The 15,202-nt window shown below is 43.4% G+C and overlaps 1 protein-coding gene across 5 annotated transcripts in view; it reads right to left on the bottom strand.

Annotated features, from left to right (window-relative positions):
* Window positions 1-1,091: 1,091 nt before the first annotated feature.
* Window positions 1,092-15,202, bottom strand: part of SEMA5B (semaphorin 5B) — a 269,864-nt gene continuing 255,753 nt past the window's right edge. For 4 of the 5 annotated variants that reach the window (XM_072932000.1, XM_030277145.4, XM_072932001.1 and 1 more), the window contains one exon: window positions 1,092-7,276. In XM_072932000.1, the coding sequence (XP_072788101.1) occupies window positions 7,121-7,276 (156 nt within the window). In that variant the 3' untranslated portion in view covers window positions 1,092-7,120. Of the gene's footprint in view, window positions 7,277-7,733; window positions 7,804-15,202 lie in introns of all 5 variants that reach the window. The other variant, XM_030277148.4, reaches the window with a different exon arrangement.

Below are 15,202 nucleotides of genomic sequence, written 5' to 3'. Positions count from 1 at the left end.
GTATGCAGAGGTGTCTTGAAGCAAAACAAAACTGTTCAAAAATGACCTCCCTGTGTTACCGTGCAAAGTAACTGAGAAAAAAAATCCATCTCATTCACAGCAAGTTTGTTTTTACTGATCTTGTGCCTCTCAATTACTTTTTAATGGTCTGCATTGAAAAGAAATTCCTGTATGCACACTTGAGAATATGAAAACACCCAAATGATAGCTTATGATTTAGTAGGATTAAAGTATTATGTATGCAGGTGTAGCACGTTTCAGGTTATTAGCAATCCAATCTATTTTTTATGACATTATGGTGTAATTTTCTGTATAGAACTTCAATATAAGTCTTAAGCTGTATCAGAGCATAAACTAAAATGTTCCTGACTCTGTCACTTTTCATGGTCTTTACTTTGATTAATAAATGCAACAAGAGCTATAATGTTCTTCAACACGAGGCTACGATCATCCTTCAATCAAAATATGTCCCTCAGCTTTTCATAACTTTTTGCATCAGTTTGTAGGGCCTGAGCAGCAGCAGCAGCAGCGACAGGGTTTCATTGCAGCTGAGCATATACAGCTGCAGGGCTCTGCAGAGGATGGATGTCTTTTTGCTGGCTTGGCACAGAGAGCAGTTGTGCCCTTGGAGGCTCAGTGTCACCTGCAGAGAACTGAGGAGCACAAGGGAGATGCTTACTGCAGGTCTGGACAAGGATTTGGCACCCTGAATTTCACATTTGATCTTGCCTCAGCAGGCACCTCACTCAGAAATACCTTTTTTGAAAGGCACCCCATGTTTGGTGTGGAGTTTGTGATGGGGAGAAGGGAGCCTTACAAGCAGTAACACAATTTGGTGTCCACAGAGACTACAACTCATGACAAATATAATCCAGACCTGGGCCTCAGGATGTGCCAAAGTGCAGACAGGGAGGAAGGATGGATGCTGCAATTCCCCATCCTCACTCAGGCAGCTGAGTGGATGTCCATGGTCACTGGCCACAAAGGTCAGGAGGAAGCTCCTCCTCGTTCCTGCTGGCCCATCCTGCCAGCGCTGTCTGGAGCCCCAGACCCACCACGTGTTGGCCACTCAGGAGAAATAACTCATAGGCTTGTCAGGTTGGTCTGTTTTATTTCTGAATTATTCTTTACATTGTACAATATATAAAAATACAGAGTACCCAAAAAAAATTCACAGTGTCTAAAGGCAGTGATAATAGTCTAGGTCACCTTTATGCTAAAGTACCACCAAGTTCGATTGCATAGGAAAGGTGATGTGCCTTCACAACAGAGTCCAATAATACTCTCCAGGTTTATTGTTTTGGGGCAAGCATTCTGTGTTCACATAATTGTTTCCCATGTATCCAAGATCCAATATTGCACCTGTCACTCTCCCACCTCAACCACAAGCTAAATCCTATAATTTCCATCTCACATACCATGCATCCTCCCTAAAGCTTCCTCTGTGGGAATGCTCCTAATTAAGCTTTTAGGTATGGGCAGGTCTGGATGCTGTCTAAGAAGGGGTGTGGAAAGTAAGCACACTGCTGTGCAGCTGGCTGGCTTTTACATTGTTTGACATTTTGGTACTAATAACATTTTTGCTCCATTATTAATGGCCCATCCACGCTGACCTCTCCTTGACTGCGCTGACAGAGGCACCAGAACCAGAGTGCAGTGTTAATACTTTTCATGACCAGATTTGTTTAAAACCAAATCATGGCTGGGGCCTTCAGAAAGCCAAATGCTGCTCTTATAGCACTGAATGCTCTTGAATAGCAGGGGTGAGTCTGCAGCTGAGGCTGGAGGCAGAATGGAAAATGTAACAGGTTCAAGACCCAAACTTACATTGAATGCTATTGAGCACTTATGTTTGTGGCTATGTAAATAGTGGGTAGCTGGTTTTGCTCCTCCAGCCAGGATTAATGCATACATTAATTTTGCCCAAAGGTTCTAAAGAAGGCATTTCCAGGCAGAACAGCTGAGATGGGGTAAGTCCTACAAGGACCCAGCTCCAGAGGGGTTTCTGCCCAGTTTTGAAGGCTCTGGCAACCAGGCAAAACAAAGTTGGACAGAAAGCTCTCTCACCTACCCCCAGACTGCTCTTGAAGCTACCTGAAGTTTCCTTCTAAAAAGCTTAAGGGAAAGATTAATCTCTTGGGAATTTAGGCCTTGGTCATGAGGGCATTTAAGGGATGTGTTGGAGAAGAATGAATCCTTCAGAGCTGATTGACTGGGTATTTCTCTGCCATGCCAGACAGCTCTGAGACAGAAAGCTCCAGAGACACCCATGGCACCAGGTGCCTCCATGGCCTGGTGGGTTTTTGGACCCTTCTGAAAAACAAAAGCCATGGGATCACAGGGCTTCTTTTCCTAAATTTCAGATAAAACCTCCTGGTGTGACTGTAAGGCAAGGCTTGCAAAGCTGGTCAATAACTCAGAAGGCAGTTACTGACTTCTTTAACACGGAAGATGACATTTTCCCTGTTCTAACAGATGATGTCTTTTGCTCTAATGGTATAAGACCAGTTACTCCTACTTGCTATTTTAATTTTCTTTGCACAATTACTCCCTACATATAATTATAAGAACAATAGAGTGACACACATGAGAAATTTAGGAAGCTTATTATGAAAATATAAACAGTATCAAGTATCTCTTTCTTAATATCTCTTAACCAGAATGATTTAGGGGAGAATCAGCATTTCTAACTAGAAAAATCAATTTGTTTTTCAATTAAAAAATTATATTTCATTTACCTCAAAAATGTGTTTTTAAACCTAATGGAAAGGGTAGTAGATTTTTATAGGATTTTTTCTTCAGTTTGTCCCTGTGGAATTTGAATACCAGCACTGCCTTTCTTATTCTAAGTTTCCTCTGCAGGCATTTTGCTAAATATATATATAGTGTGTGTATATATTATAAATATATACCATATCTATCCACTGATAGATGTATACACTGTTACAAAAAGAAGAGTAAGTTGTTACAGAAACTTTACATTTACATTTTTATATATATATTTTTATATATATATATATATATAAAACTCTCCCCCACTACATTTGGTACAAAGAATAAATCAATCTCAATGGACAGCAGTTTTCTCTCTAGGTGGGCTGAACAGCAGATTATCACCGGAGGCATCAAATTGTCTGCATCAGACACGGGCTCCATTCCTGCTCTCTGTTGATTTCAAAGCAAACACTTCATTTTCTGAACATAAGGCAGTAGGAACAGTGGTGGTTAGACAATAAATGCTATTCTTCTATAGCACCTGTACAGGTCATACATTTAAGAGCAGCCCTGGCTCATATGCTGAACGCTCAAGTGCACCTTTAAAGCAACAGCACCTCTTATGTGAGGGTTTGATCCTCAAGTGGTTTGTCTGTCAGTGAGCTGTGAGTTACTGGCAACTGCTCAAGGAAAACCTGACAGCAAGGCACAACATCCCTGGATAACAGCAGCAGGCACACCCCCTCGGCTGGGAGAAAGGCAGCCATTTCCATGGAAAAAGAGAGAATGGCCTAATTACAGATGTTTCCACTACATACTTGGCTGTAAGATTTCCATCATATTTCATGTCCTGTACACCTGAATCCTATCCAAAGGGTTTGCAGAGACACAGTGTCTCCAGACCTACAGAGGAACCACACAGGGTTCCTTTTCTCTGCCTTAGAAGTATATATAGCATAATGAACTTTCTGGAAAGCGATGCTCCCAAAGGATAGGCATTTCCACTCCAGTTTAAGATGGTGTTAGGAATAGGAAATTTTAGCAAGTTTAGCATCCAGCTGCAGGAGCAACTCAAACTTCTACAGATATTATAGACCTGATGCTCAAGGTGCCAAATTACGTGGACTGCAAGAATATCCCTGCACATGACGTCATTAACCTGCCACACATTGGAGAGCTCATAAAAAATGCAACTCTCACACTGCATTAACATCGTCCTTACAGAACTGCACTCCCCTGCAAACATTAATTGAGTAATACAGTGTTCTGATTTCTTTTTTTCACTCTCTCCTGGATTCTGCTTTCTGCTCGAATGGAGACTACAGCCCCTTGCTGTGATTGCCAATTATATGAGAAAGGGCTGAATCCATTTGGATGGCTGATAAGAAGGAATGTCTTGATGAAACTATAACCACATGCACCATCCTCGTAGCATCTGCCCTCCAATAGCCTACAAAATCTTCCACCTCCTGAGCACAATAGTAGTAATCACCCATCTTGGTGACTTGAACATTTAAATAATTTCATATAGTACTCTGCGAAAAAGAACTCAGTTTACATCATGTTATTCTGTAAAACCAAAAATGGAAAAAAAAATTTAAAAGGGGAGAGGTGAGAAGAGAAAGGAAAAATAGAAGATTGAGATAATTGCAAGGTTTGACTTGCTTGGATTCCCTCAACTCCAGCTGCAATCTTGCCACGTGCATGGTAATTGCCGAGTGTGTTAATACAGGGAATCTTCTGATGGGGAAGCTCAAATTTTTGAGCTTTGATTTTACAACGGCTGAAATGATCTTGGGAGCCAGTGTTGTCTCCTGAATCACATAAATTAAAGCTGGGAAATCCCATCCTGATAGTCTAATGTAATAATTTCCAACCCTCTGGCTACATACTTGTTAGAACTACATTTAGTCAGGATTTTGAACATTGCTGAGGGGTATGTGGAAATTCAGTGAGACAGGGTGAACTCGTTATGGCACGAGGCACAAAGTCATCACTCCTAAAATGGGATTTAGAGGCCTGGGTAGAGCCTCCCTGAAGGCTCCCTGGCACCAGTGCTATCCTGCTTCCCTGGTGATCCTGCTCTGCTCCAGCTGCTCTTGCCTGGCTGTGCTGCTGAGGGTTCAGGGCTGCTGAACCACTGTGCCAACTTGGAGAGTTGCAGCAGGTGCTTCAGACAGTCTTCTAGGTCTGCAACAGCTCCTGACTCCTCTGCTTAAAATACATTTAAGGGCATCTCTCTCTCTCCCTCTGCCCCATCTATTTCACCTGAGCAGAAACAGGGTGGGCTGCTAAATAAGAAAAGCAGCTGCTGAAAATGATGGGCACTGCTGAGCCTAAGGTGTCCTTGTGGCAGTGCTAATAACCCCACTTTATTACAAAGATCCCTACAGCTTTCAATCACTGCGAATTGAAGTCAAACAAAGTAATTTAAAAATGGGAGGCTATTGTATACTTGCCCTCTGGTCAAACCACCGTAACACACAGGCTTGCAGAGTCACGTTGGCTCTTCCTCTCAGGAAAAGCAATATACCTGTCACAAGTAGCACAGGCTTTCTTCATTTCCTACCAGCTGCCTACGTGAAAGAGCTGAGTACACGGCCCAAGCTGGGCTTCCAAACAAGCAACTGCAAAGGAACAGCACTGGGAAACAACCGATTTCAGCTCACAGCGAATCCGAAACCAAGGGGGGACAGACAGGGCTGCTGCGCACAGACCGAGCCGGGCCGGGCACGGCACTGCCCGGGGAAGGTGCAGACAACAAAGCCAAGCTCAGGACCACATGGAGCTCATGCGTATTTCTGGGTGTACTTTTATCTCATGCTCAGTATTGCGACATTCTAAAATACTTAGCATCAGGAGTTCATATTAAATATTTAGAAACACTGAATGGTAACAGCGGTGAACTTGTTCACGTTGCTAACACACTGGATGTAGTTGTACATTAAGCACCAGCAATAAGTTTCCTTTTTGCCAAACAATTATGTCAGACAAACATCTGGTTGTAGACAACATGGCTTCTGCATCAGACTAATACAGTTCTTATAGACACAGTCACACACATACACAAAAATTACATTTCAAGGCTCGATATACTGTTTAATAATGCTACCGCTCCAATTTACTTCAATAGCTGCAGCAGCATTTGCTTGTTGGGTTGTTTTTTCTCAGAAAAATTAAAGAAATATTGGCAAACAACGCACATTACTCAGTTGTATTACTATTTCATAGAGTACTGAGTGGAAGACGCTGTAAGAATGTGCAGCAGACTTTCTGGGTCATGTCAGACTATGGAAACATTCCTTAAAAAAATACCTTCCCCCTGCAAAGTCAGAATCACTCATTTTTTGAAATATTATGAACTAAAACCCAGTGATAAAACAAGAGGAAATATTAGCCCAAAGCATGGTGATTTCCCACAAGAAGAGCATGGCCTCGAAAGTTGCCTTTCCTGGCAGACACAATCAGGATCAAAGCTAGAACAAAAAGAGTTAATACTGTCTTGGAAAAAAAGAAAAAGGAAGAAAGGAAAAAAACCCCATGGCTCTTGTGCGGCAATCATCACATCTCTTTTTCCAGTGATATAAACATCTTTGTTTGTTAGGCACTCCAAGTTCATGTCTCCAATGTTATTCCAACATTTACTTTTCTCAGTGTCTCACTGCCTGTATAATTTTCTTTTAATTAAGACTGGAAACATTCTGGAAAGCTTCTTTGGATAATGCACTTCATTTGTGTGTTGTTTCTCATCAGCTGAACTGCATATTACCAAAGAAGGCTGCAGAGAGTATTTCCTGTAATATGAAAAGATTCTGTTGAAGATATAGGGAACACTGCCCTAGAAAGTTACTACTTTTTTTTCTTCTCAGAAACATAAAAAAATCAAAAATAAAAATTAAAAAAAAAAAAAGGAAAAGAAAATGTTCTTCAAATTGTTGGCGTGATGGAGTCCTGTTTGGCCTGTCCCATGAGCTGTGTGTCATCCAGCATTGTCCTGGCTCAGGAATGATGCATCCAACCCTGCTCCAGGAGACCACCTGTTGCCTTCTTGGAGTGCTCCCATGTGCTGTGTGTGGCTGCTCAATGGCTACCAAGCCCAGCACACAGCCCCTTCCTTGACAACCTCAGCCTTGGACAGCACGCTGACCTTCCAGCCATAAACAGTTGCAGTAGAAGAGCCATCTCCAGACAAATATCCACAAAAGCTCTGCAGGATGGTCCATGTGATTTTTTGTCCTTGTAAGGAGATGTGCTGTTTACAAGAAACACAATTAACCAAGGAAAAAAAAAAAGACCCTACTGTACAATATTTACATCTAGAAGCTGGGCCGATATTTGGTCCATAAAATCAATTTTAAAAAAAATCATATAGGAAGTTATCCAGTCCCATAGGATTTGTCCATCATCAGCTGTTGGTAAATGTCCTTCCAGGGGAGGTCTCGGGCCTGTAATCATATTTATTCAGTGTACTGGGATAATAGGTTGTTGTGTACACATTGGTTTGCTGCAGCGGATAGAAGTTGGTTCTGTCGTCCGGTATCAAGTTGTTCTTGTTAAGTGTCTGCAAAAGAGAAGAAGAGATGACAGGTGTGGCCACAGTGCCCCACAATTACTCTTTTCTACCTGCAGGCACCTCCCTCTCACCTGCCTTCTCCAGCACGGACTCTGCTGCGGCCACCAGCACCTTCCCTCCGGCTGGGAGAGCAAGCTGGCACCTCGCGCGCGCTACGGGGCTGGGCTTGGGGACCACAGCTCCTGCCAGGTCTCCCTCAGCGGCCCCACCTCGGCTACTGCTGGGGATGGACCCAGAGCCTTCTCAGGGACACGGAGTCTCCTGGCGGATGGCGCGCTGTCGGAACACCATTGTCACACAAAGCCATGCTGGGCCTACACGAAGGCTGGCGGCTAACGGCAGCGCTCAGTTCTAACCTCGTCCAAAATGCTCACGGGACAGCTCCCTGTCAAACCAGGTGCCAAACGGCAGCTTTGCCTCTTTGGAAGAGCAGGTGTGCATTTACCTGATCTCCATCTCCATTGGTAGATATCCAGGTTTGGACCCCCCGATATTAAGTGTGTCACTTCTGTAAGCTACAGTATAAGTAACAAATCATGGTCACTTTTGGAAAATCTAAAATTACTTTAAAAAATTTAACAACCACGTAACAATTGTCGGAAACAATAACATAAAAAATTAGAACGACAAATGCCCGTTTTACCAGAATAATTTAGAAATTTTTTTTTCTCCCTCCCCTCTTCCCACCAACAAGCAGATGTCCCCCTCTCCCCAGATTAAAGACCATTGCTATGCCAGCTGTTACCTGTGTACAAGGATAAAATCACACTTTGTGTCTATGTGTGCAATAATTCTATCTGATTTCTGTGAATTTGTCTGAGATACTTTTATCACAGTTTTTTCACCTAACTCCTGGCTTAAATTTCTTATGCCTATCTCTGGTCTATGTCACCCCAAAGTACACCTTTAATGGCTGTTGTGCAGGGAACTCACTCCTTTGATCTGGGAGTCAACATTAGGCGTGCTGCTACAGCAGCCTTATCTTCAGGGAATATTTAATTAACAGCACATTTAAAAAGAGTATGACCATCTCTCCATCAGGAGCAGAGATGGAGAGGTCTAATGAGCCAGCTAGTCCTGGGCCTTAATGGTTGTTCTGGCACGATCTGATGCTCCTTCAGTGATGAACCACTTCATCTCTGTTCCCCTTGAGACAAACACCTCATGCCTGACCCAGCTCAGGGCAAGGTGACAACTGATTAACTAATGCTCGAGTCCATGAACTACCCAGCTCCTTCAGATTTACTCAACCCATTGACCTTCAGGCAAAGGGGCTCCATCAGCAAGGTGAGAAATCTCTGTTCTGCCTGAGGGCAGGTGCAGATGGAAGTTTCTGAGGAAGGCTCTGTCCCCCCCAGCCCCAGCAGCAGGGTGACCTGACAGCAGTGGGTTCCCTGAAGATGGTGAGCAGGGTCTCACCCCGTGCATGTGCCCAGTGCACAGTCAGGATTTATCCACATCCCATCATGGCCACTGAAAGGATCAGCTACCCTGGCCTCAAAGGCAAGACCACAGGCAGTACATTTATCCCCCTATTTCTTTGTAATCAAGTAATTTTACTGCATGGGGAGGGGGAGAGGAGGAGGAAGAAAAGAAAATGTTTTCTTCTAATCAGCAGACTGACAGCTACAGCTACCCTGGGAGCTTGCAACTCCCAATTTCATACAAGATGTTAGGAGGGAAAGCTTTCCTGTGACAAAGCTGCCCTGGCAAAGAAATTTCCCAATTGCTGAACCACCAAATAAGTTTTTCAGAAATCAGCACTGCCTGGAACATCTCATAAATGAAAACTGGAGGAGACCCAGCCCCCTCCTGGTCTGACTGCAATCTCCCCCTGTCTGGAGTCCCTAAATTGATCCCATAGCACAACACTTGTAGGAACCAAGGCGAGAATTTGTATAGGCATGCTGTAATTGACAAATATTATCAAGAAGTGAGAATTTGTGCCCTTCAATATATAGTTAAAAAAGGAAATGTCATGCCTTGCTCCCCAAAGAAATACTAAAGTAGTGTGGCCAGCAGTCTGCTGCTTTGTGCTGGAGGCTGGGAAACAAGGAAGCCAGCCTCAGTCCTCCAGTGCTTGCTATGCTTCCTTGGGAAATCCAATTAACTGCTCTGTGCCTCCGTGTCTTCTGACCCAGCTTGAGAAAAACAAAGTTTGAGATTCCCTGTAAAAAGGCACTTTACTAAGTACTACCACCAAGTATTTGGGGGAGTTGCTCTCTGGTGAGCCCCACAGGTGTTCACACTGTCTGTACATGTTGGCTGCTGTTTCCTACTGATGTTCCTAGTCTGGGATATCCACTGCTGGCACTGTGACTCCATGGCCACAGCAGTAAGGAAGATGAAGAGGCTGAGGCCCACTGTCATAGTTTCTCTGGACTCTCTTGAAGCTGGTCCAGCACCCAGGCCTTGTCTGGGTTGGTTAAGATTCATGACATTACAGGATTGCCACCTCTAAAATTCAGTGAGATAAAAATCCTGACCTGCAATAGCTCAGGACCATCTTGATATGAGGACAAAGACCTCAGGACTCAACTTCTTTGGCTTTGAGATGGAAAATCTGTATGAGTTTTAACATGTTCCACAGTATTTAAAACTAGCCCATTACAACAGATTTAACAATTAATTAACATGATTTGCATTTTTCCTCCTCTCTCTTCTTATGTTCATATAATACTTAGGAAAAACACCACAACTGGTCATTTGCTCTTTTTGGTTTTATTTTTGATGGAGGGAAATAGCTCATAAAATGGTTTAGTGGAATTTATAATGCAATTCGCCGCAAGGAATTTATCTCTGGAAACGCTGCAATGGCACTACTGTCCTAAATCAGCATGATCAATGTGCACTGCCTTAACATTCCCCCCCACAAACTTATTGTCTGTCGCACCTTAATAAACAGATGATTAGGTTTCTTGGCACTAGAAATTGGTTGATATTTTGTAGAAGGGAAATTAGGCAGCAGTGAAATTTAGACATGTACACAGACACAGTCATGCATGCACTGCTGGAGAAGAGGTTGCAGTTAAATCTCTCTGGGTCAATTCCTGTGCTGCTTTACTCAGAGTTTTAACCCCTGCTCTCATCCCACAGCTCTTCACAGTGACAGTACAGAGATGGCAAACAACTTTCCTTTTGGAAGGCATTTCCTCATCGCTGTGTGGGTTATGCTACTGAGGCCAGAGTCTCCAGATAGCCTGAATTCACTGGAGTTCCTGTGGGATGGGAACATCCTGCTCCACCCATGAATTCCGCCAGCAATACTGATCAGTTCCAGGAGGAAAGGCAAGAGCTGTCACCAAAGCACAAGTACAGCCCGTCACAAAAACCAGCACTGAGCAGACCCTGGCTCCCAGCCCAACTCCTGCCAGTGTCTCATCTCCTCAGCCCCCCTGAGCCAGGTTCCCAGTATGACCAGGGCCAAAAAGTACTTCCTGAAGACAATACCCAGCATGTCCTCCTAGAAGGGACAGTCCTTTGCTGCTTTTGCAGGGACTTGTCAGTGGCTGCAGCAGCTAAGCTGACTGAAGCAGCCCAGCCAGCACTAGAGCTCACCAGAAGTTTCAGGGAAGGTAAAGAGACTTGCCTTTGCAACCTGAGCCCTCCTGCACCATTGTCCTGCACCCTCCAGGGTGACAGATGTGTCAGTCATCTGAGCACCTCCAGACCCCTCCAATGACACTTGTCCTGACGCTCAACCTGTACCTTCCTCTTATTGTCTGCTTCCTCCATTTCAAACACTACTGACTGCCCTTGACAGCAACTACAACCTTTTACAGATGTCTGCTCAGCAAGCAGAAAGAACCAAAAGCCTGATCAGTGCTTACTACTGCAAATTACTTGTGGCACAGTCTCTGTGCCACACACATGATGTATTCCAAACACCAAGGAAAATGCATTCCAGGCCATCATTTGGGTCCTATCCTGCCTTGAAAAGAAAGAAGCTTCTGGTATTTGTGCAAGCATAACATTCTACATAAAAAGTGAGGCTAGATTTAGCTAGTATGAAAACCTGTGGAGTGCACTTAGGAAAAGTACTCTATTCAGCTAACAATTATTTCTTTTACCTGCTTCTTCCCTTACAGTATGAGCCATGACATCCTGGCATAGCTGATATAATTTGTTTATTTTGGTCTGTTCACCACTAACCTCAATTCAAGCGCCTGTTAGCAGAAGGAAAGCCACCAGCATGCTCTAACACAGCCAAGTGGATCACTCAATAGCAAGCCCAGCTTAACTGCTTTCTTTAAATGCCACCTTACACAGCCTTCAGGCTGCATTGGCATATGACTAATATAATTTGAAAAAAATCCCTGACCCAGGAACTCTGCTTTGTCAAGCAGGGATGTTTTCAGATGGACTATGATGGTTATGGCTTTAACAGACTGTAAAAGAGCAGCAGCTTGCTCCCTTATCTGTGATCTGTCAACTAACCAAGAGGTCCAGTCTTGTTGTCGATGAATTTCATGTCTATGCCATGCACAACAGAATCCTGAGTATTTCAATATTTATGGAATTGTATGAACAATCTGATCACTCATGCAAGTGTGCAGTTAGAAGTGGAGGAGTCTGAGGGGAAGGGTCACAGCAGAGGCAGAGCACTCACATGCACTCACAGGCTGCTTCTCCCAGTTACAGCCGAGTGCTGGGTGTGTTAAACACGACTCTATCATACCATATGCATACATTTAACTTTCTTCAGCTTCCTCCATTGATATTTTTAACCTAAGTCATCATTCAGATTTTCCATTTCTTCATATTTCTCCAGCAAGACCTTGCCACTACTTCCCCAAATTCTGCCTCTGCTCCAAATCATTAAAGCATTATCCACTGACCTACTTGCTTACATTCTCCCAGATGTATCAAAACATCTTTACACGTAACAATATGGGACTTCCAGTACTACTCCCAACTCCCATCCCACAGCTGCAAGTATAAGCTGTGTAAACATTTCTTACACACATAAACAGATCAACTGTTTCAATTTCCAGTATGCAGTCATGAAAATTTCAAAACTTGATTTAAAAAGTAGATGGATTTCCAATTAAAAGGAAGTCCATATATTTTTGAGAAACTAAAGTGAAAATGATAGTTCTAAAAGCATCTGATATTTGTACAACTAATACCAAAATTAGGGCCATAATGTAGTTCCCACAGGGTAACATATGATGGCAAGATTTCCTTAATCTGCTCGTGTACAAAGCACTCAGCTTTTCAGAGCTCAGCATTCTCTCTGAGCTCCAGATTTTTCTATTTTGGGGGTTGTGGAGGAAGAGTCAGCAAGTTTCCCAGGAGTTTTGTAGGTTAATCTTCATGAGCTGTGCAGCACCAGAATCCCAGTGAAGTCAGTAAGCAAGGACAATTTCCCCCAACCTCACAACTTCTCCACTATTTCTATGTGCACAGGTATAATTTCATTTCTTCTGCCTCCCACCCATGACACTTTCCTCTTTAAAAAGGTAAAAAAGAAAAAAGGTTGGGTGACCTTCCCTGGCCCACTTCAAACAATTTTTTTCAGTGTTTATGGTTACTACCACTTTAACCTCTGAAGAGGCTGAACAATGCAGTGCACACCTTTCCATGGCTCATCAGACATGTGCTGCCCATGCCAGGGCTGCACAGGTTTAAGTTTCCATCTTGGAAGTTTGTTTGTAATGTTGAACTTCCCAGTGTACTACAGAGAAAACTTCCCCTTTCCTTCACCACAGGATGAATGCAGGCATGAAGGAACCAGGGGTAACAACTTCAATCACTGCTAACCCTGGTCACCCACTGTGAACACAGGAGAAGGTCTAAAATCAGGGTCCAGGGAGCAGACAGCAACTTTGGAGCCAGCCCATTCCTCTTAGTAAATCCAAATGTAGCCCATGTGCATCCCTCATCCTTCCGCTGCAGAAGTCAAGGACAGCACTCCTGCTGAACTCAGTCACACAAATATTCCCAAAAGAATTGAGGCAGCCTTTCCAGCTTTCCTTGTAACAGCATCCAACAGACCTCCTGCAGCAACAGTGGGATAGCCATTACGCCCCCTCATTCCCCAGGAAAATGCAGGGATAAGGGAATTGTGCAATGATGTAATGAAACCGAGATCCAACATTTAGGTTCTTTTGTGCTCCTTTTAAACCATTTGCTTCTTGCAGTGAAATCAGATTGAGCAAAATGCCTTTTTGATGCAGATCAGCTGTTTCATGGAGCTAGACATGCCTTCTTGTTAAAGGATGTTACTTTTTGCATTGTTGGAACATTAGCCAAATGACTCAGGGCTGTGGAAATATATTAATATTATGAAACATTTCCCAAAGCTTGTATATCTCTGGAAGTACCAGGGCAAAGATCTCGGAATTATAATTAATCAGTAAATTTGGGAATAATTAGCATAATAATTAGATTTCAACAAAATAAACCATACAACTAAAATAACCTCTTTTGGCAATAATTGACACCAAGAAAATAAATGACGTCTGGCCCACCCACATGTTCCCTTTCTTCTGATCAACTGGATGCCACAACACTGCTGTGCCTCTTGAGCTAAGAATTACAAATAACCCTGGAAAGATGGAAAGTTGCCAGAAAGACCTTATGAGACCCATGTATTTACTCCAAGCTAGGAGTGATTTTTAAGACTTGAATGATTCCTCGTTCTGTTTTTTCTTTGCTTAGTGTCTTATGCCAAGCAAACTATCTCACCTGATGCTTTTATAAAACCTCTTAAGCTCTGCCTACATGGAGTCAAAGGAAGTAGTGGCCAGGGTTTATGTACTGAGCTTTTTCCTGATGAATTCAATAAGGCTGTTTGCAGGATTTACAATGAAGTGTAGATGTACAGATGGGGAACCTATTTTCTATATAAGAAGGTTATTCATCTCAAAAAGAGATACCAAAAAATCCCACTGGGACACTAAACTTATGATTGCATTTTCTTTTTGGATTGAAGCTTACCATATTTTTAGACTGGAGATTCTTTGTTCATTGCGATTGGTAAATAAATTAAACAACCCCCAAATGACGGCAGCATCTGTAGATGTGCTCAGGTTGACAATAGAACTAACATCCAATTATCAGAAAACGAATAGCTAAAGTTATTTATAGCTGTTTGAAAATAGCTATTTTACCCTTGCACTTAGGAGTGAGTGAAGTTATATTACTGCCATTGTAAACTTATAAAACCCTTCAGAGCTGGCAACAAAAAGGACCATTGTCATAAGGATGCTTTGGAACATCTCTGACTTCAAGCTCATGAGTAAGATGGCAAAACAAACTGCATGTAATAACACAAACTGAAGTATTTTTTCTGAACTGGAAACTGAAGTCTGAGGAGGTCATGGAAATCTTCCCACTGGCAAGTGCAGGTGTCTAGCCTAAAGCTTGCAATTCAGCCCCGGCTTGCCTATGATTTGGGGGTGACAATACCCATGACGTGGTGTCCAGACACAAAAGAGGAATTCAAGGCTGCCCCAACTGCTTCCCAGTATAGCTGGTGCACAGGATATAGCAGACATGATCTCAGCTGTGTGGGAAGGTGTAAACTGTCTCCTCACTGCACTCCTGTAAATGGTAATGCCCTTCCTGAGTGCCCCACGCACACAAGAGTGTTACTAGAGAGGCTCAGCACTTCAGCTACAGCACCCGGTCCTGCACATGCTCCAGTACTCAGACAAATTCACCAGAAGCATAACCATGGCCCTTTAAAACTGGCATTAATCACTCTGGGTGCAGATGATGGTTTGGGGCACTGGGCTCCGCTGGGCTCCAGCTGATGGTAACTACTCTGGGGCTGTCTGGGGGCACAGCTCCCCCCGCCCCGATGCTCTCACACTGCAGCAAGCAGCCTTGAGGTTTTGGATGGCCTCAGAGCTGCTTGTTCTGGTGAATTACCAGCACAAGTTGTGCAGCCTCATGCCAGCCACAGTG

This window comes from Taeniopygia guttata, chromosome 7, assembly GCF_048771995.1.
Source record: "Taeniopygia guttata chromosome 7, bTaeGut7.mat, whole genome shotgun sequence".
Taxonomy (NCBI): domain Eukaryota; kingdom Metazoa; phylum Chordata; class Aves; order Passeriformes; family Estrildidae; genus Taeniopygia; species Taeniopygia guttata.
The sequence above is the reverse complement of the archived record's forward strand: the minus strand, read 5'-3'. Positions and strand labels throughout refer to the sequence as shown.